At 39.1% G+C, this 22,600-nt stretch overlaps 2 protein-coding genes across 2 annotated transcripts in view; one reads left to right on the top strand and one right to left on the bottom strand.

The window, feature by feature from the left end:
- The window catches only part of LOC134841871 (patronin-like), a 51,144-nt gene that overhangs the window by 9,079 nt on the left and 19,465 nt on the right, over positions 1-22,600 (top strand). Inside the window, exons 6-7 of the mRNA XM_063857914.1 lie at positions 18,395-19,580; positions 19,664-19,978. Coding sequence (XP_063713984.1) covers positions 18,395-19,580; positions 19,664-19,978 — 1,501 coding nt within the window. The remainder of the gene's footprint in view (positions 1-18,394; positions 19,581-19,663; positions 19,979-22,600) is intronic.
- On the bottom strand, positions 32-14,052 carry LOC134842933 (alpha-(1,6)-fucosyltransferase-like). Its single transcript, XM_063859462.1, has 7 exons — positions 13,115-14,052; positions 11,229-11,466; positions 5,862-6,408; positions 2,087-2,484; positions 1,553-1,776; positions 1,182-1,370; positions 32-318 (listed from the first exon to the last, which is right to left on the bottom strand). Exons 1-7 carry the CDS (start codon positions 13,604-13,606, stop codon positions 244-246), a joined length of 2,163 nt encoding a protein of 720 aa, XP_063715532.1. The 5' UTR covers positions 13,607-14,052; the 3' UTR covers positions 32-243.

Raw genomic sequence — 22,600 nt, 5'->3', positions numbered from 1 at the left:
GGCAGGGGGTCGAATCCCTGAGGGGGGGGGGGGGGGGGGGGGGGTTTGGCGTCTGCCCCCCCTAAATCCGCTCCTGAGAGTAGGTGAAAAAATGGTTAGTTGTAAAATAGACGATAGTTTGATATGTGTGAGAAATGAAATGAGTAAAATAGGTGATGAGTTATGTGAGTGAAATTGAGATTGACAACTGGTTGAGATTGACAGTGGCTCTGCTCTATTGTGAATGTTTTATTGCAGCATCTATTATAGAGACCATGTGAGCTCGAATGTGGGAAGACCTCTTCTTAGCTTGTACGATGGCAGCAGTCCTTGATGCGTCTGAAATACATGGTCAAAATTATGTTTACTCCACTAGCTTCTCTTTCCACTCATTTAAAACAAGCATAGCCAGTTGCCACTTTATATAAAAAAAACCTATCCTATCCTATCCCAAATCACTGTCCTTTTTTGTACGTATCTGATAAGAGAACAAAAGTAGAAAGTTGAAAGTGAATTAGACAAAAGCTACTACAGTTATCTTCAAAAGTTATCTTCTACTTTTTTAAGTTTCTGAAAACTCAAAAACTTCAAACCGAGTTTCATCACCAATGAAACAACCTTTTCGAATCACGACTAAAAGGGCTTCAATGTGATATATTACTCCAACCCTTCCGGTGATTATTTGTGGTAACTGATTTCGCAAGAAAAAAAGCTGAAACACTTCCGAAGACAATATTAATTAGTCGGAACAGAAATATGGACATCAGAAACATGAAAAAGAAGAATTCATTTCTCGTTGTTGCATAATTTCATCATGCCTCTTAAAAAATGGCTATCTGGAATCTAATGTGAGACTTGACAGTTTCTGGAAATTAAAGAGAGGTTCATTGCTTCTTATAAACGCGTGCACGGCGAATTAATCCGGCTCAGAAAAGATTCCAGATTCAATTGAGGCGTGTTTGTTGGTCTCACCAATGCGTAACTAAGGGGGATTGTTCAAAAAAATATCTGATAGATTTTAAAGTTTTTTCATTTCTGGTTTTTCTCACGTTTTTGTCTTGTGAAAATTCAAACGTAGTTGAATGCTCGGTTGCCAACAGCGAAATCTCAGACATTTTTGCTTGTACGCTCAGTACAAATTTGCTTTTGTGACGCGAAGTTGAGATTTTAGAAATGAGGGATGTTTTACAATGCAAACATACCTTTGAATATCCGTCCCAGTGATTTCCAAGTACACCAACTCGGTCACCCTTGGAAGCCCGTGACTCTCCTTTTATGCCGGGAGAGTGATCATCAATGACATACCAAGGAACGAATCCTTGGCCGCCGTAGTAATAAAAGTCGTCAAGTGACTGCCATCGCCAGCCGGCATCTTCGTATCGTCTCTCGTACTGTAGAATAATCAGAATAAAGAGAAATTAGAACCATATTTTTCAGTCGAACTAGTCGTGAAAAAGTACGCTCGCTTTTTTCTCTCAGAGAAGATCTTAACATTGCTTTGAAATCAGAAATGAGTGACGTAACTGCAAAATTTGTTGTAGTTTTTAAAAGATGTGTTTTGTTTTGAACTCACTTGCATCAGCTCATACGAAACTCTGCAGACTTGAGAGGAAAATGTGCAGACTAGGTACTGAGATTTGGACATGAAAATGACATCAGCCAGCACTTCCAGCAGACTCCCTTCGGCATAACGGGTTCCGCCAGAGCCAGCACGTTGTGCGGCGGCCGTGTCCCCGTGGAAAGTGTACTCAGGGAACGCCTTGGTCTCTTCCATCAGAACTGTTGGCTCATCCGTGGCTGAAATAAGCTCTTTTTAGCTTCGCTCCTTTAATTTCCACTTTTTTTATTATTTTAATTTTGCAACGGTTCAATTATTGCAAGAAAATGCCTAGTTTTGCTTCTTCATTGGTTTCTGATTCATTTTTCAAGGTAACTTGAAGGCTTTTTGTTAAAAGCAGTTACATAAAATGTAGCATCTCGATAGTTTTTGAGGATTTAGTTGGTTCAAAAATAGTAGTCGGAACTGCGATATTTGCAAAGTAGCCAAACTTTGTTATAGAAAAAAGTAAGTTGAGTTTATTTGGTGATCTTTGTTGTTTCATCTCACCCAAATAGATCTCTTTGTTGATGTGCATGTCAGTTTTCTCCAATCTGTTCTGGACTACCTTCACGTACTCCATGTACTCGGCCAAGTCGTGATACTTTGCCTCCGACTTCTTGTCCGATCTGCGAACATGGATTCCGAAGAAGTTGTGGGATATCTGTGTCCTGGCCTGAACTGAATGCAAGTGTTGGCTTAATTTCTCATTCGGTCGCATCGAATAGGCTATGAACTGAGCTGCGTACCAGACTGTGGGGTTGGAGTGGCAGTGTGACATCTTGCGCGCCCATTTGGAAGGAATGTTGGGAAGGAAGAACTGATTTCGAAGTGGAGAATTACCCATGCTGTCCACTATCGGGATTCTTACCACTCGTTCTTTCTCCACACTTTCACTTTGACTCCCTCTGTCTAAAACTCAAGCAATTGAAATTCAACCCATGCTGTCCACTATCGGGATTCTTACCACTCGTTCTTTCTCCAAACTTTCACTTTGACTCCCTCTGTCTAAAACTCAAGCAATTGAAATTCAACACATGCTATCCACTATCGGGGTTCTTACCACTCGTTCTTTCTCCAAACTTTCACTTTGACTCCCTCTGTCTAAAGCTCAAGCAATTGAAATTCAACACATGCTATCCACTATCGGGGTTCTTACCACTCGTTCTTTCTCCAAACTTTCACTTTGACTCCCTCTGTCTAAAACTCAAGCAATTGAAACTCAACCCATGCTATCCACTATCGGGATTCTTACCACTCGTTCTTTCTCCAGACTTTCACTTTGACTCCCTCTGTCTAAAACTCAAGCAATTGAAATTCAACACATGCTATCCACTATCGGGGTTCTTACCACTCGTTCTTTCTCCAAACTTTCACTTTGACTCCCTCTGTCTAAAACTCAAGCAATTGAAATTCAACACATGCTATCCACTATCGGGGTTCTTACCACTCGTTCTTTCTCCAAACTTTCACTTTGACTCCCTCTGTCTAAAACTCAAGCAATTGAAACTCAACCCATGCTATCCACTATCGGGATTCTTACCACTCGTTCTTTCTCCACACTTTCACTTTGACTCCCTCTGTCTAAAACTCAAGCAATTGAAATTCAACCCATGCTGTCCACTATCGGGATTCTTACCACTCGTTCTTTCTCCAAATTTTCACTTTGACTCCCTCTGTCTAAAACTCAAGCAATTGAAATTCAACCCATGCTGTCCACTATCGGGATTCTTACCACTCGTTCTTTCTCCGAACTTTCACTTTGACTCCCTCTGTCTAAAACTCAAGCAATTGAAACTCAACCCATGCTATCCACTATCGGGATTCTTACCACTCGTTCTTTCTCCAAACTTTCACTTTGACTCCCTCTGTCTAAAACTCAAGCAATTGAAATTCAACACATGCTATCCACTATCGGGGTTCTTACCACTCGTTCTTTCTCCAAACTTTCACGTTGACTCCCTCTGTCTAAAACTCAAGCAATTGAAATTCAACACATGCTATCCACTATCGGGGTTCTTACCACTCGTTCTTTCTCCAAACTTTCACTTTGACTCCCTCTGTCTAAAACTCAAGCAATTGAAACTCAACCCATGCTATCCACTATCGGGATTCTTACCACTCGTTCTTTCTCCACACTTTCACTTTGACTCCCTCTGTCTAAAACTCAAGCAATTGAAATTCAACACATGCTATCCACTATCGGGATTCTTACCACTCGTTCTTTCTCCACACTTTCACTTTGACTCCCTCTGTCTAAAACTCAAGCAATTGAAACTCAACCCATGCTATCCACTATCGGGGTTCTTACCACTCGTTCTTTCTCCAAACTTTCACTTTGACTCCCTCTGTCTAAAACTCAAGCAATTGAATTTCAACCCATGCTGTCCACTATCGGGATTCTTACCACTCGTTCTTTCTCCAAACTTTCACTTTGACTCCCTCTGTCTAAAACTCAAGCAATTGAAATTCAACACATGCTATCCACTATCGGGGTTCTTACCACTCGTTCTTTCTCCAAACTTTCACGTTGACTCCCTCTGTCTAAAACTCAAGCAATTGAAATTCAACACATGCTATCCACTATCGGGGTTCTTACCACTCGTTCTTTCTCCAAACTTTCACTTTGACTCCCTCTGTCTAAAACTCAAGCAATTGAAACTCAACCCATGCTATCCACTATCGGGATTCTTACCACTCGTTCTTTCTCCACACTTTCACTTTGACTCCCTCTGTCTAAAACTCAAGCAATTGAAATTCAACACATGCTATCCACTATCGGGATTCTTACCACTCGTTCTTTCTCCACACTTTCACTTTGACTCCCTCTGTCTAAAACTCAAGCAATTGAAACTCAACCCATGCTATCCACTATCGGGGTTCTTACCACTCGTTCTTTCTCCAAACTTTCACTTTGACTCCCTCTGTCTAAAACTCAAGCAATTGAAATTCAACCCATGCTGTCCACTATCGGGATTCTTACCACTCGTTCTTTCTCCAAACTTTCACTTTGACTCCCTCTGTCTAAAACTCAAGCAATTGAAACTCAACCCATGCTATTCTCTATCGGGATTCTTACCACTCGTTCTTTCTCCAAACTTTCACTTTGACTCCCTCTGTCTAAAACTCAAGCAATTGAAATTCAACCCATGCTGTCCACTATCGGGATTCTTACCACTCGTTCTTTCTCCAAACTTTCACTTTGACTCCCTCTGTCTAAAACTCAAGCAATTGAAATTCAACACATGCTATCCACTATCGGGGTTCTTACCACTCGTTCTTTCTCCAAACTTTCACTTTGACTCCCTCTGTCTAAAACTCAAGCAATTGAAACTCAACCCATGCTATCCACTATCGGGATTCTTACCACTCGTTCTTTCTCCACACTTTCACTTTGACTCCCTCTGTCTAAAACTCAAGCAATTGAAATTCAACACATGCTATCCACTATCGGGATTCTAACCACTCGTTCTTTCTCCACACTTTCACTTTGACTCCCTCTGTCTAAAACTCAAGCAATTGAAACTCAACCCATGCTGTCCACTATCGGGATTCTTACCACTCGTTCTTTCTCCACACTTTCACTTTGACTCCCTCTGTCTAAAACTCAAGCAATTGAAACTCAACCCATGCTATCCACTATCGGGATTCTTACCACTCGTTCTTTCTCCAAACTTTCACTTTGACTCCTTCTGTCTAAACCTCAAGCAATTGAAATTCAACCACTCGTTCTTTCTCCACACTTTCACTTTGACTCCCTCTGTCTAAAACTCAAGCAATTGAAACTCAACCCATGCTATCCTCTATCGGGATTCTTACCACTCGTTCTTTCTCCAAACTTTCACTTTGACTCCCTCTGTCTAAAACTCAAGCAATTGAAATTCAACCCATGCTATCCACTATCGGGATTCTTACCACTCGTTCTTTCTCCACACTTTCACTTTGACTCCCTCTGTCTAAAACTCAAGCAATTGAAACTCAACCCATGCTATCCACTATCGGGATTCTTACCACTCGTTCTTTCTCCAAACTTTCACTCTGACTCCTTCTGTCTAAACCTCAAGCAATTGAAATTCAACCACTCGTCGTTCTTTCTCCACACTTTCACTTTGACTCCCTCTGTCTAAATCTCAAGCAATTGAAACTCAACCCATGCTATCCTCTATCGGGATTCTTACCACTCGTTCTTTCGCCAAACTTTCACTTTGACTCCCTCTGTCTAAAACTCAAGCAATTGAAATTCAACCCATGCTATCCACTCGGGATTCTTACAGGCAGCACTTACACAAAATGTAGCATCTCGATAGTTTTTGAGGATTTAGTTGGTCCAAAAATAGTAGTCGGAACTGCGATATTTGCAAAGTAGCCAAACTTTGTTGTAGAAAAAAGTAAGTTGAGTTTATTTGGTGATCTTTGTTGTTTCATCTCACCCAAATAGATCTCTTTGTTGATGTGCATGTCAGTTTTCTCCAATCTGTTCTGGACTACCTTCACGTACTCCATGTACTTGGCCAAGTCGTGATACTTTGCCTCCGACTTCTTGTCCGATCTGCGAACATGGATTCCGAAGAAGTTGTGGGATATCTGTGTCCTGGCCTGAACTGAGTGCAAGTGTTGGCTTAATTTCTCATTCGGTCGCATCGAATAGGCTATGAACTGAGCTGCGTACCAGACTGTGGGGTTGGAGTGGCAGTGTGACATCTTGCGCGCCCATTTGGAAGGAATGTTGGGAAGGAAGAACTGATTTCGAAGTGGAGAATTACCCATGCTGTCCACTATCGGGATTCTTACCACTCGTTCTTTCTCCACACTTTCACTTTGACTCCCTCTGTCTAAAACTCAAGCAATTGAAATTCAACACATGCTATCCACTATCGGGGTTCTTACCACTCGTTCTTTCTCCACACTTTCACTTTGACTCCCTCTGTCTAAAACTCAAGCAATTGAAACTCAACCCATGCTATCCACTATCGGGATTCTTACCACTCGTTCTTTCTCCAAACTTTCACTTTGACTCCTTCTGTCTAAACCTCAAGCAATTGAAATTCAACCACTCGTTCTTTCTCCACACTTTCACTTTGTCTCCCTCTGTCTAAAACTCAAGCAATTGAAACTCAACCCATGCTATCCTCTATCGGGATTCTTACCACTCGTTCTTTCTCCAAACTTTCACTTTGACTCCCTCTGTCTAAAACTCAAGCAATTGAAATTCAACCCATGCTATCCACTATCGGGATTCTTACAGGCAGCACTTACACAAAATGTAGCATCTCGATAGTTTTTGAGGATTTAGTTGGTCCAAAAATAGTAGTCGGAACTGCGATATTTGCAAAGTAGCCAAACTTTGTTGTAGAAAAAAGTAAGTTGAGTTTATTTGGTGATTTTTATTGTTTCATCTCACCCAAATAGATCTCTTTGTTGATGTGCATGTCAGTTTTCTCCAATCTGTTCTGGAGTACCTTCGCGTACTCCATATACTCGGCCAAGTCGTGATACTTTGCTTCCGACTTCTTGTCCGATCTGCGAACATGGATTCCGAGGAAATTGTGGGATATCTGTGTCCTGGCCTGAACTGAGTGCAAGTGTTGGCTTAATTTCTCATTCGATCGCATCGAATAGACTATGAACTGAGCTGCGTACCAGACTGTGGGGCTGGAGTGGCAGTGTGACATCTTGCGCGCCCATTTGGAAGGAATGTTGGGAAGGAAGAACTGATTTCGAAGTGGAGAATTACCCATGCTGTCCACTATCGGGATTCTTACCACTCGTTCTTTCTCCACACTTTCACTTTGACTCCCTGTCTAAAACTCAAGCAATTGAAATTCAACCCATGCTATCCACTATTAGGATTCCTACCTTTCGTTCTTTCTCCACACTTTCACTTTGACTCTCTCTGTCTAAAACTCAAGCAATTGAAATTCAACTCATGCTATCCACTATCGGGATTCTTACCACTCGTTCTTTCTCCACACTTTCACTTTGACTCCCTCTGTCTAAAACTCAAGCAATTGAAACTCAACCCATGCTATCCACTATCGGGATTCTGACCACTCGTTCTTTCTCCAAACTTTCACTTTGACTCCTTCTGTCTGAAACTCAAGCAATTGAAATTCAACCCATGCTATCCACTATCGGGATTCTTACCACTCGTTCTTTCTCCACACTTTCACTTTGACTCCCTCTGTCTAAAACTCAAGCAATTGAAACTCAACCCATGCTATCCACTATCGGGACTCTTACCACTCGTTCTTTCTCCACACTTTCACTTTGACTCCCTCTGTCTAAAACTCAAGCAATTGAAACTCAACCCATGCTATCCACTATCGGGATTCTTACCACTCGTTCTTTCTCCAAACATTCACTTTGACTCCCTCTGTCTAAAACTCAAGCAATTGAAGTTCAACCCATGCTATCCACTATCGGGATTCTTACCACTCGTTTTTTCTCCACACTTCCATTTTGACTCCCTCTGTCTAAAACTCAAGCAATTGAAACTCAACCCATGCTATCCACTATCGGGATTCTTACCACTCGTTCTTTCTCCACACTTTCACTTTGACTCCCTCTGTCTTAAAGTCAAGCATTTGAAATTCAACCCATGCTATCCACTATCGGGATTCTTACCACTCGTTCTTTCTCCACACTTTTACTTTGACTCCCTCTGTCTAAAACTGAAGCAGTTGAAATTCAACCCATGCTATCCACTATCGGGATTCTTACCACTCGTTCTTTCTCCACACTTTCATTTTGACTCCCTCTGTCTAAAGCTCAAGCAATTGAAACTCAACCCATGCTATCCACTATCGGGATTCTTACCACTCGTTCTTTCTCCACACTTTCACTTTGACTCCCTCTGTCTAAAACTCAAGCAATTGAAATTCAACCCATGCTATCCACTATTAGGATTCCTACCTTTCGTTCTTTCTCCACACTTTCACTTTGACTCCCTCTGTCTAAAACTCAAGCAATTGAAATTCAACTCATGCTATCCACTATCGGGATTCTTACCACTCGTTCTTTCTCCACTTTTTCACTTTGACTCCTTCTGTCTAAAACTCAAGCAATTGAAACACAACCCATGCTATCCACTATCGGGATTCCTACCACTCGTTCTTTCTCCAAACTTTCACTTTGACTCCCTCTGTCTAAAACTCAAGCAAATGAAATTCAACCCATGCTATCCACTATCGGGATTCTTACCACTCGTTCTTTCTCCAAACTTTCACTTTGACTCCCTCTGTCTAAAACTCAAGCAATTGAAACTCAACCCATGCTATCCACTGTCGGGATTCTTACCACTCGTTCTTTCTCCACACTTTCACTTTGACTCCCTCTGTCTAAAACTCAAGCAATTGAAATTCAACCCATGCTATCCACTACCGGGATTCTTACCACTCGTTCTTTCTCCAAACTTTCACTTTGACTCCCTCTGTCTAAAACTCAAGCAATTGAAATTCAACCCATGCTTTCCACTATCGGGATTCTTACCACTCGTTCTTTCTCCAGACTTTCACTTTGACTCCCTCTGTCTAAAACTCAAGCAATTGAAACTCAACCCATGCTATCCACTATCGGGATTCTTACCACTCGTTCTTTCTCCAAACTTTCACTTTGACTCCCTCTGTCTAAAACTCAAGCAATTGAAATTCAACCCATGCTATCCACTATCGGGATTCTTACCACTCGTTCTTTCTCCAAACTTTCACTTTGACTCCCTCTTTCTAAAACTCAAGCAATTGAAACTCAACCCATGCTATCCACTATCGGGATTCTTACCACTCGTTCTTTCTCCAAACTTTCACTTTGACTCCCTCTGTCTAAAACTCAAGCAATTGAAATTCAACCCATGCTTTCCACTATCGGGATTCGTACCACTCGTTCTTTCTCCACACTTTCACTTTGTCTCCCTCTGTCTAAAACTCAAGCAATTGAAATTCAACCCATGCGTTCCACTATCGGGATTCGTACCACTCGTTCTTTCTCCACACTTTCACTTTGACTCCCTCTGTCTAAAACTCAAGCAATTGAAATTCAACCCATGCTATCCACTATCGGGATTCTTACCACTCGTTCTTTCTCCAAACTTTCACTTTGACTCCCTCTGTCTAAAACTCAAGCAATTGAAATTCAACCCATGCTATCCACTATCGGGATTCTTACCACTCGTTCTTTCTCCAAACTTTCACTTTGACTCCCTCTGTCTAAAACTCAAGCAATTGAAATTCAACCCATGCTTTCCACTATCGGGATTCTTACCACTCGTTCTTTCTCCACACTTTCACTTTGACTCCCTCTGTCTAAAACTCAAGCAATTGAAATTCAACCCATGCTATCCACTATCGGGATTCTTACCACTCATTCTTTCTCCAAACTTTCACTTTGACTCCCTCTGTCTAAAACTCAAGCAATTGAATTTCAACCCATGCTATCCACTATCGGGACTCTTACCACTCGTTCTTTCTCCACACTTTCACTTTGACTCCCTCTGTCTAAAACTCAAGCAATTGAAACTCAACCCATGCTATCCACTATCGGGATTCTTACCACTCGTTCTTTCTCCAAACTTTCACTTTGACTCCCTCTGTCTAAAACTCAAGCAATTGAAATTCAACCCATGCTTTCCACTATCGGGACTCGTACCACTCGTTCTTTCTCCACACGTTCACTTTGACTCTCTCTGTCTAAAACTCAAGCAATTGAAATTCAACCCATGCTTTCCACTATCGGGATTCGTACCACTCGTTCTTTCTCCACACTTTCACTTTGACTCCCTCTGTCTAAAACTCAAGCAATTGAAATTCAACCCATGCTTCCCACTATCGGGTATCTTACCACTCGTTCTTTCTCCACACTTTCACTTTGACCCCCTCTGTCTAAAACTCAAGCAATTGAAATTCAATCCATGCTTTCCACTATCGGGATTCGTACCACTCGTTCTTTCTCCAAACTTTCACTTTGACTCCCTCTGTCTAAAACTCAAGCAATTGAAATTCAACCCATGCTTTCCACTATCGGGATTCGTACCACTCGTTCTTTCTCCACACTTTCACTTTGACTCCCTCTGTCTCAAACTCAAGCAATTGAAATTCAACCCACGCTTTCCACTATCGGGATTCGTACCACTCGTTCTTTCTCCACACTTTCACTTTGACTCCCTCTGTCTAAAACTCAAGCAATTGAAATTCAACCCATGCTTTCCACTATCGGGATTCGTACCACTCGTTCTTTCTCCACACTTTCACTTTGACTCCCTCTGTCTAAAACTCAAGCAATCGAAATTCAATCCATGCTTTCCACTATCGGGATTCGTACCACTCGTTCTTTCTCCAAACTTTCACTTTGACTCCCTCTGTCTAAAACTCAAGCAATCGAAATTCAACACATGCTTTCCACTATCGGGATTCGTACCACTCGTTCTTTCTCCAAACTTTCACTTTGACTCCCTCTGTCTAAAACTCAAGCAATTGAAATTCAACCCATGCTTTCCACTATCGGGATTCGTACCACTCGTTCTTTCTCCACACTTTCACTTTGACTCCCTCTGTCTAAAACTCAAGCAATTGAATTTCAAGTTGTGTGAAATGTTGGTAGCTTTCAAAGTAATGCATTTTCTGTGTAGGCTGGATATGATCTGTGTTAGATTTGTTTTTACCGATGCTAGGCCCAGTCTTGTCCTCCAGGTTGCATCCAGTCAACGGCTGGAACATGTCCGTCCACCCCTTTTTATCGTAACTCCAGGCCCCGTTCTCTAGTACCATGGTGCGATTGAGGGCGAAACTGAGCATGAAGCACCAGTTGAGGTGGTGCAGCTGACACCCAAACCCACAGGGTTTGTTCAAACTGCAAACGGCGAACTTGTTCCGGGTGTCGCTGCAGTCGCGCTTCTGAATCTGAAATAGAATATCGCTTCCACTGTATTGTCCCGCTTAAAGAGAAATAGGTAAGAAAGCGGCCGATCTAGGGGAATAAGCGAAAGTGGCAAAAGCGATTGCGAATTTTGCAAAGCATTAACAGAAGCGGTTCGATTTTTCAAACGTCCACAGTTTTATCAAAAATGATCGCACGTAAATTTGTTTGGCTTGCATAAAAAAGTCCCATGCAGATAGATTCTGTTGCAGTCTTCGAAAGTAGGAACTATGCCTGTTCATAGTTTTTTTCCGATTGTGAAAAAAAGTTGCAGAAAAGCGGCGCATATAGATAAGCGGTGCATCTAGATAAGTGAAAAGGGATTTGTAAAAAGCGGCGATTCTCGAAAACTACCCTCCCAATTCTGGGATTTTGAGTTCAACGGATAGAAACAGTTATGGGAAGCTCCCCTGCATAAGCGGTGACACTCATATTTTTTTGGACAAAAAGTTGTGGCCCTCGGAAATGTCGAATTTTCGATTTATTTACCGTTTTTTGAAACTTTTCTCGAAAACTACCCTTCCAAATCTAAAATTTTGTTTTGAATGGGTAAAACAGGTTGCGAGGAGATCCCTGCATACGCGGTTATGACCAAATTTTTTACACAACAAGTAATGACACTCGGAAAAGTCTAATTTTTCGAATTTTTGACGTTTTTTTGAAACTTTTTGACTTTTCTCAAAAACTACCCTTACAAGCCGGAGATTTTGGTTTCATTGTGTAGAACGGGCTTCGAGAAGCTCCTCTGTTTGAGCGGTTACGCCCAATTTTTTATACACGAAAAGTATACACTCGGAGTAGTCAATGTTTTGATTTCCTGTCTGTTTTCTTGAAACTTTTGGGCTTCTCGCAAACAACCCAATCTGATATCAAGGGTTTAATCAAGGCAACAGGTCAGGTTGTGAGAAGGCTCCGTGCATAAGATGCTACGTCTTAAAATTTGAACACAAAATGTGTTAATGAGAAAATTCCAAAATCGCAATAGTTTTCATTTTTAGTAGAGCAACAACTAAGGTTTTGAGGGAAGCCCAATTCTTCATTTTTTTTTTTGAAATTACCTACTTCATCTCGCATCAGTACACAAGATTCAAACATTATCAAATGAGTATCTCCAGCTTTAGCTGGGCCTCTAGTATGCTTAGCCAGGTTCTGTGGGTTTTGAACTGGATCTAATGATTAATAGTACTGACATCTTAAGGAGATTCACGCGATTACTTACGAGGTTTTCGAATAGCTCATCGACTTGAGTTTCAAAAGCGGAAATATATTTGCTCCTGTCGTATACATGCTCCTGGCTTGACTTTGATGGACGCCAGCTAAGTCGTTGAGGCTGTGAACTCAGTCAGATGCACTGTCGCCCGAAAGTATCTGATTCAATACCGTTTTCGATAGACCTTCTTGTATGGCAAATATCTACTAATCTCCTGTAAGCATGTTTTGTTCCGAGTAGACAACAATCCACTCTACAGATTTCTATAGAGATGGTAAACTAAAAATACGTCTCACGCCATCCATATTTCAGCTAAATCTTTTAACCGTCTGTGAAAGATTGGGATACTATACTTGCAAGGCCTGTAACGTCTTACTATAGACATGTGCAAGTGCCATAGGAAAGAGCTAGCTGCTACTCACGTGGTCGATGTGTTTCCAGATTTCATCGGCTGATTGTTGTAGTTTTTGGCGACACTCCTTTCCAGATATCTCCTCCAAAATGGAGTAAGACTCTCGCCAGAGATGGTCAATAAGATCCTGAGTCATCTGTTTGTCTTTATCACTCCAATCTTTCCTTCTCCCACTTAGCATGTATTGCATCTCCATTATATCAGATCTGAGGCTTATCAGATCTGCAAGTGGTTTTTCAAGATTAATCAGACCGCCGCTGCCAGTTTGTGAAGCTGCAACTTCAAAGTCCGCTTGGCTACGATGCTCACCGAAGTTTTGCTCACCTTCAGGTATCTCTATAGTGTCCACAGCTTTCTCAGTATATTGGTTTTTGATTTGTGTTCGTTTCACGGGGCCTGGCATTTCAGGTTGTTGCGTAACTAATACGAAGAAAGTAAAAATCCATCCGAAAGTTGTCACTAGTAGTAAATGCTTAGTGGAAATGTTAGCAATGCGAACCATTGTTTCAGTTTGTGAAACTTTCCGAGCTGATATTATGTAATTGAATTGTTTAAAAACTTAAATAGCTTTAATCACTTTTCTACAATTTTGTAAGGAAAATGAATAGCTGATTGATAAGGTGTGCAACTATCCTTATTCTGGCCCTGATAAGGTACGGGGCAAAATCTGTTTTTTGATTGTGAGTTGTTATGACCTCTCTTCAATGAAATATTAATTATCTTATCAAAGAAGCTATGCTATGATGACATTTGGGTTTCGCACAAATGAATGAAGACTTTTCTACCGCAGATGTATCTCAAAGAGCTGTTTAAAAGGTGTTTAGAATGAGTTGAATAAAGATGCAAACTAATAGTGAAGTTCTGTACTCATTTTGGTGGTTATATCTGGTGAGTAAAATCAGCTTGTGTGTAATAATTTTTATGCGTTAAGATTTATATGAAACTGTTGAAAAACGTAATCAACTACCAATGCAAAGGCTTATACTTTTATATTAACACCAACTTCGAAAAATCAGTAATTATATTGTATGTGACTTGACGTTTGTCTAAAACGATGTCAATTTTGATCAGTCGTGGCTCACTTTTGTTCTGTAGGCAATATAGGTGATGGAATAAATTATAGAGTTTTCAAGCCAACTGAATGGAAGAAATTCAAAATATTCAAATAGTTTTTGTCTAAAACAAACTGTTGTCTGTTCTTTTCTGAATGTCAAAGCTCAACATGTTGTTTTTCATTTGCTGGCGTCTGGGTTAGATAGAATTGACAACACAAGTAAAGAAGGTTGCTGTGCATGTAGCGCAAAATGGTACCACGAGAGCATAAGATGCTAAACGTTTGAACAACTAAAAAGTTTTTTTTTGCGCTCTGGGTCTATGCTGGTTCCGTGTTCAGTGTAAAGCATTTGGTCAACTTTGCGGCCTGAATAATGCTAGAACACTCATAAGATTAGCCAAGGTGATCAGGATTAGCCAATTATGAGGATGCCTTGCAGTTAACTAGTCTGAAACTAAAATTTAGACCAATTTTCTCGACATGAAAGAAGAACCATTTTCGGTTCTTTTTTGAGCAGCTTATTCAAAAACATGTGTTGATCACTTCATTTTCAAAACTGTTTATGATAAAAGCGTTATCGAAAATCATAGTTTTTCAGATCGTTTCCAGTTATTGTCAAAGCTAAAACAAATACTGAATGCGAAAAATTTTTCCTTAGAAAAAAGGTAGTTATCGAGTTTTAATATCCTGCTATTGTTGAATTGGAAGAATAATTACGCTTGTGATTAGCAAGCGTTATCAAAACGGAAAACAAACTTTTTTTCGGTTTACAACTAGTTCAACAAAATCAGTTGAATACCTTGAATGAGGTTGATATGCTGCTTAATCACTTGACATCAGTTAATATGCTGCTGATATGCAGAATTTCATGAAAATTCAAGTTTAACTACTGGGTGCAATGTTTGTTACTGGGAATTTTTTCAGAGTGAAGTTTTTTTTGTCGGTTCATGGATTTCGTCTCAATATTTGTCGTAACACTAGCCGGATGTCTTAAACTTTTGAATAATTTTTCTATTCAATTGTTACAAGTGTTTCGACTTGCGTCATAAAAAATTAAAATTTAATCTACCGTCGAGCGCATCTGGTGTAGAAGTAACACATGAACATGAGACGACCAAGGCCTGGGGTTTTAATCCGGGCCCAGGACTTTTTTTAACTAGAATTTTTTTGTTCTTTTGTACTATCGTCCGTCTGCTTATTCTGGTCGTGCTAGATTCCGTATCACGTTTTTTTTCTTTTTTTTTGGATTCGACTCTTTTTTTTTCTCTTTCTGAGTACCACTAGTGGCAGTACTTGACTTACAAAACTTTTTGCGGACATTTTGTTGCATTTTTGAAATTGCTTCGAAAATATTAGCTTTGTCGTTCAATGTGCACGAAAAAACTAGGCTCCCTTTTTTGAATGCTCAAATCGAACTCTATAAGGAACGCTGAAAACAATGAAAATACTTAAATCTTGAAAAAAAACTTCTATCATTTGATTTTTTGTTTTTTAGTTTTTTAAATTGCATTAGTAGAAGTTATCTTTGCGACTTCCTGAGGCTCATGCTGTTTTAATCCTGTTGTATCGCAAGTGGTGCGAAGCTCAGTTTTGCCTCTGTGTAAGGCCTTAAAATTAATGCTTGTGTCAGTTTTGCTTTCAGTTTATTTCATGATAATATTGCTATCATTCTAGGCTAGTTTGCACCTTTCAAAAAGACTTGTGCGCAAAATAGGTTTTTTATTGAGTGAGGCAAAAAGGTCTTGAACTGATGAATTGAATAAATTTAATGATCATGATGTCATTCATTTTCTTCATTTTCTTATTTTTAGTCAACTTACCTGCGAAGGAATGAAGTTTTTTTGTTTTTAGCTATTTTTATCGAAACTGAATGTCTCTTGTAATTTTATGTACTAATTTTATGTCTTTTTATTTTTTTGATCTTTTGGTTTCGGTGTATGTTATTGCTGATTTTATTTTCATTATTAGTACCTTTGCGATAAGCAAGAGTGCTAAAACTGGGTACTAGACTTTTTTTCCGCAAATAACTTAGTTATCTTAAGTTAGTGAACATCTCCTAACTGTATTTTACTCAACTATAAATCAAATTTTGAGCTTGTTTGCATTTTGAACGCTCATTCTGTTTGAAAATTGTTTTTAATGTTAATTGTAAATTTACCAGCTCCGATATCAGCTTTTTTCCTCTTCTTTGATTCGGCTTAAAAGGTTTTTCGGCTTGATGTTATATCAAACTAGCGGCCTCATTTTGAGTCGTATGATGAGCAGAAGGAGATTGTTATCTGATTGTTTTGAAAAGGACTTTTATGAAAACATTTTTTTCCGGATCAGCGTGTATCTGCTCAGTTATTGTCGGCGCTGTTACCGCTTTGTAAGTTTTTTTCCGATACTCAATTAGCATTCAATTGTCCTGCGTAGCATGATTTTCTCAGAAAGAACTTTGTATAAGGCAAAATCCAGAAGGCTTGAAAAAATTGGTTGATCAAGTTTTTTAACATTTTTCAGAAAGAAAATACAAAGAATTTTTTTCTGCGACTTTCTTTTATTTAGATAGGTCGTAATTTTTTTTTTACAAATTGTTTTCGGACACAAATTTGATCTTCTACAGTTTTTGAGTTCAGTTAATTTCTTTTGTTAAAGCAAAAGTGTAAAGGGCACGAAAATTGTGTTTGACTTCAAGTTACAAAAATGGGGAATTTAATTATCAAATTTCCCAGCCAAACAAAAATTTTACCTATTGATCCAGTGTTCTCAAATTGGTTTTGTTTCATCAAAAAAGTATCAATGATAAATTGTTCTATAAATTCAAAGAGGCTATAAACTCATCTATAAAAGGTCATCTAGTTTTTTTTAATTTCAAAACTTAATGATTTTCTTTAAAAAACATCGGTAATCTTTTCTATTTATTTGCATTCATTGACTTTTCCAACTTTCTGTTGGCTATGTGTGCACTTGCGAGAGCAAGTGTTTTGTAATGAACTAAGCTTTTTGTCGTAAGACTTCTTTCCATCTGGCTTAGAGGTAACGCGGTTGACTTTGTAACCTAAGGTCTGAGATTCAGGTCCCAGCCGGATTTAGTTTAAGAGTATTGAACGTAGTGAGGACTCTTTTATAAGTCTTGCTGATGTTTTTTTTTTCAGAAAAAGTCTTAAAATTTGTTCACGCTCAGTTTTGATTTTTCGCGGTTTTGACTTGTGAAATCTGGGTGCCGGACATCAAGCCGACGGGACTTCAAGCCGAATCGTAAAATTAGGGACTTCAAGCCGAAAATTTTCTCATTAAGTGATGAAATAGGATTAATTGGAAAACCTTTTTAAAGAATTTCTTACTTTTATGATCTTTTTTGAGTAATTAATGGCTTTTTCATAAAATTTAAGCCTCCAAATGATGTTTAGGAAATTTGAAATATAAAACACGGTTGAAGGCAATTTTCTTGTTTATAATTTATGCATTTCAAAAACCGTCTAAAATTATTAACGAATGCCAATCCTAAGTGATTCATTGTCATGAATAACGCTTATTATGGACTAAACTTGCCAAAATTTTTGAAAAGCAACGTTTTACTTATGAAAAAAATATAATTTAAGGTGCTTTTAAAGTTTAAATTTCGGCCTGAAGTCCCTTCGGCTTGAAGTCCCGTCGGCTTGTTGTCCTAGACCCGTGAAATCTTTTTAAATTCAGTGCATTTCCATTGTTATAAGGAAAGCAAAGTCCACTATCGAACAGCAAAAATGTAAAGGTCACGAAAAACGTGATTGACTTCTGATTTCGAAAATGAAATTAATTATCAGATTTCTCACTGAAAAAAAAGTTGTGCCTATTGATCCAGTTTTCTCAAATGGGGTTAATTTTAACAAAAAAGTGTCCATCATAAATTGCTTTTCAAATTCAAAGAGCCCTTAGACCATCTATTTGTTTCTTCGAAACTCAAAAGTTGAAGATTTTTGAAAAAAAAACAAGTCAATTTTTGTATCAGTTTCATTGCGTTCATTACTCTTTTCGTCAAAATCTAAAATTATGATTGTAAGGTTCCAATAAAGAGGAACATTCGCATCGCGTTTCTTGATAGTTATCCTTTTTGAGTTTAGGTACCGGTTGAATTGTTAAGCTTCCATGCTATTAAAATGAAAAGTAAATTTTCCTAAAATATCGGTTCCTTTTTTAAATTCCCTAAGTAGTTGCAACAATATTTGCCTACATATGGTTTCGAAAAAAGTTGCAAAGATTGTCTTATTTTAGGCAATCAACTAGATGCTATTAATAGAAGTGCAAGTGTGTCAGACGACTGCCAAGGGGATGAGAATGACAGCACTGTGGAGGCGATGGGAGTTGGAGAGAGCATCGACTTGCACTCCCTGAAGCTCCTTCACTCAAACAAGCCAACTGTCTCGACGACAACGACAGCAGCGCCAGCAGCCTCAAAAGAGAGGTCGAAGGAGTTGATGAACTGGACATATGTACAGGAATCAGCAGACGACAAAGGGGGGGATGAAAGAAGAGTAGAGGGAGCGGAAGTTCAAACGGTAATGACTGAAATGGGGTTGGAAGATGACTCAGATAGACAGGAATACGAGTTTGAGGTTGGTAGAGCATCAGCCATACCAAGTAACTTGCAGAGTAATCGAGCACTGGCACACTCGATGCCTTTGGGTGCCTCCACTCCTCACGGGGAACAGTCGAGATCACCGCTATCCGCTCGCAAAAGCTTCGCCAATGCGTACGACAGGTCAATCAGTATGGAAAACACTCCTCCTCCCAACGTCATGTCGGGCAGAGACACTTACTCAGTGAGACATTCTCACAATCCCCATCAACATAGACCAGCATCTGAATTGTTTATAGACTCAAGTATCCACTTTGAGAGTGAAAGACCTAGAAGTGAAGTTGTGGAGAGTGGCCTGGACAATAGACCGAAGGGATTCGGAAGTGCCTCCAAGATAGTCAAAACTCCGCCTGAGAAAGATAGGGGCAGGTATGAACAGAAATCGACACCCAGTTTACAAAATGACCAAGAAGAATTTCTGGCGGATAATTTTAAGTCTCTAAGAGCGGAAATGGAAATGAAAAGAATGCAGATTCAAAAGCAAAGAGCTCATGAAGATAAAGAAAGATTGAAACAACGACAGAAGATTTCAGAAGCAGCTTTCTTCAAAGCCATTCAACCAAAAGCACAATCTCACGGATTCCCCAAAGTAAATGCACAACAAATGCAACAACAACATCAGAATGCACAGTACCTCAACTCATTGTTGGCTCGAAACCCCTCGATGAGTAACATTTCAGTTCAGACTTCGATTGATGCTCCAGAGTCAACTTGCAGTATGATGTCGCCAGGCGGAAAAAGTGGGTTTGAGGAGTATACTGGGGATAGCTACAGACGGGATGGGAGACAGTCGGATATTCACAGGACTGCTAGCTTGGATTGGTAGGTTCAAATAATTAGCAGTATTAAGTATTCAAAAATAAAGTTTTCTCATCGTCTAAAATTTTAATCTTCTCTAACTTTAGGTCGAAGTCCGGTTTGTCAACGCCTTTGGACAACTCGGGCAACAAAAGTTACAGAGGGCCCCACAGCTTCCGTGGCTTCAACACAGGCAAAGCTGGAAGCACCTTTGACATGGCATCAGCTCCCAACAACAGGCTAATGTCCGGTACAGGGGGAAGGGGAGGAGGAGGAGGGGTGGGTTTCAACAGTGCAAATCCAATGTACCCTGATCAGCAAATGGGAGCAGGAATAGTTCCAGGTGTGAGTCAGGAGAAAGTGGAAAAGCAGATTCTAATAGAGCAGAATTTGAAGTTGGCTCAGGAGTTGAAGTATTTAAAGTAAGCTTATTGGTGTCTTGTTTAATTCACTTCCTAAATCACCATAAGCAGACCCTTGAAGCAACTAAGTAGGCAATAGCCTTTTTCCGTAATCGACTCCTGGTGGTACTTGGTTCATAGCGAATTCAAATTTCCTACTGTCTCATGCAAAATAACCCTGGAGGTAACGAATGCGCCTTGGAAGGCAAAGGTCTTGGGTTTGAATCTGAACAGGACCTGTTTTTTTTTCAAACGGTTAAAATTCTGGTTCAAAAAAATGTCGGCCTATTATTTGTCTGCTTATGTTTTGTCGGCTTAGTTGCCAGATCTAAGAATCGTGTATTTTTAGATCAAAAAAAATTCACTGTAGTTGCTTAGTGTCTGAGCATTTTAAAAATCCGGCCGAATCGAAATTTTCGGCCGAACTCGATATGTCAAAATTTTATTTATTTTTTTAAATTTTTTTGTCTTTTTTTTTTACTTATTTGGTTTCGGCTTATTTTATGTCTGCTTAGTGGCCCCTTTTTGCATCGTTTGATGGCCGAGAAAATTTTTGCGAGCAAAATTGTGTGTTCTGGGGACGGTAGACGCAAAAAAAATTTAAAAGATTTTTTTGAATTTTTTTCGCATGAAGGGCTTGTGCTGAGGTTTTTTGTGTTTTGTTACTGCTTGGTAAGTTTTGTTCCGATGCTAATTTTGCACTCTATTGTCTTTGCATGATTTATTTTTCAAAAATGTCTTCATCTGTTTTGATAGATTGGTTGTATGTATGCTTATAACACATCGATATTACTTTTTTGCTGCTGATTTTTTGGCTTTCGATTTAGCTCTCGGTTTAGATACCGAATTGTGTATACCACCTTAATTTCAGTACCTATATGGCTTTCTTGGATACTATTTGGGCTGTACATGTATATTTTCCAGTAAAATTTTGCCGAACAATTTGGGTTGTTTTTCAGCTTATTGGCTCTCGACTTTAATTCTGTCGGTTTATTTACCTAATATTTTGTGTCCTACAAATTTCCGATATTATTTGTGAGATCGTTAAGGTTTTGGCCATAAAATTGATTTTTGAATGCGCAAGTTCAACCCAACTTGGAACTCTTTCCAAATTTTAAATAAATTAAACCATTAAAAAATGATTTTAATTTTATTGTTTCTGGTTGTTTCTACGCTTACAACTTCTGAAGTCCTCGTTGATAGTTGTTGAGCTTCTTTCCGTTTTAATCTTTTACTTGTTGTATCGCAAGTGGTGCGAAGCTCAGCTTTGCCTCTATGTATTATTTACGACATACTTTTTTTGGCTGAACAACCTCAAAATTTTTCTAAAGGCGCCAATATAACTTATTTTGAGGGAGGAGCGCGCGCCGAAAAAACGCAATTTTTGATCAGAACTTTCCAAAAAAGGCATAAAAACGCCTTTTTGGCCTGTTTTTTGAAAAAATTGCCTGCGGCGGCACAGAATGTTTTTGACAGAATAAGGCCCTTATAGTATTTTCGGAAGTCTCGGGAAATCAAATTGATCGACCTAAAAAAACCGCAAATTTTTTCAAAAAACTGCCCCCTCCCTTAGAGAATGTTCTGCGCACGCCACTGTAAGTATTTATTATACGTTTGTGCTGAAAAGTTCCGACGTGGTCAGCCGTTTTTCTTATTTCAAATTTAAATTAATAAAAACCTTTTTTCATTAATTTAAAAATATTTCTAATATTTATACACTAATTTTCGAATCAAGCATTAAGTTCGAGCTTAGTAACAAATAATCATATCAGCTTTTAAAATCTAATTTTTGCAGAAAAGTTCAGAAAACAAAACATTCAAATTTCTGTTACTACACAACCAAATGGATGGTTATACTACGAATCCATTTTTTCCAACCTAAGTAGCAAACTTTTGTGCCAGTAAACTGGCTTTTTTGCGTTGTATGTATTCTTTTTTTTTCTAGTTTAGTTCTGTTCAGCTATCGATATAGTTCTAGCTAGATGGCGCAGTTGGTAAGGGCACATGTCTCAAATTCTCGCCGTTTCAAGTGCGGGGGTATCAATCTCGTAATGGGCATGATTTTTTGTTTTCGACTTTTGAGCTTAAGTTTTTGTTTTTCCTCTCGTTTCTTATTTTTTGGTAGGAACAATTTAGATCTCATTCTTATACTATGACCTTTGTAGTTTTGCCACACAAAATCTTGTAGAACATGAAGTGTGGTATCGCATAAAAACCATTCGTTTTTTTTCGGTTTTCAGAAAAAATTTGAGAAAGAACAGTTTGGTGAGAAAAACTGGTGCCTTTCTGTGTCAAGAAGAAGTGGTGTATAATATTTATCTTTACCCAATTGATTTAACCCAACCGCTTACGCTACATTGACACGAGCGAAAGTTTTTCTTAGTGTTGTTTAGTTTTGAAAGCACATCGATAATCTTTATATGGATTTTATCAATTAACGTACTCAAATCACTGCATTCGGATCAACCTGTGACAAGTAAGATTCTCTTTTAAAATCCCAAAAACTGAAATAATGTAATGTTGGTGATATCGTGGCTTTCAAGTCGAACATGTTCTTTCACTTAACTCCTTCCACCTAACTCGCAAATAAAAGTGTTCATTAAAAGTGTTCGCTTATTGGTGGCACTTAGCTATAATCACGAT

Source organism: Symsagittifera roscoffensis, chromosome 3 (genome assembly GCF_963678635.1).
Source record: "Symsagittifera roscoffensis chromosome 3, txSymRosc1.1, whole genome shotgun sequence".
Lineage (NCBI taxonomy): Eukaryota > Metazoa > Xenacoelomorpha > Acoela > Convolutidae > Symsagittifera > Symsagittifera roscoffensis.
This window is presented reverse-complemented; position numbering and strand designations above follow the sequence as displayed.

Coding starts and splice junctions, on each gene's coding strand:
- LOC134842933 (XM_063859462.1), bottom strand. CDS start 13,606: ATGGTTCGCATTGCTAACATTTCCACTAAGCATTTACTACTAGTGACA. Junction 6,409..11,228: donor CAAGACTGGGCCTAGCATCG/GTAAAAACAAAT, acceptor CTTGAGTTTTAG/ACAGAGGGAGTCAAAGTGAA. Junction 2,485..5,861: donor ATCGAGATGCTACATTTTGT/GTAAGTGCTGCC, acceptor AGTTTTAGACAG/AGGGAGTCAAAGTGAAAGTG.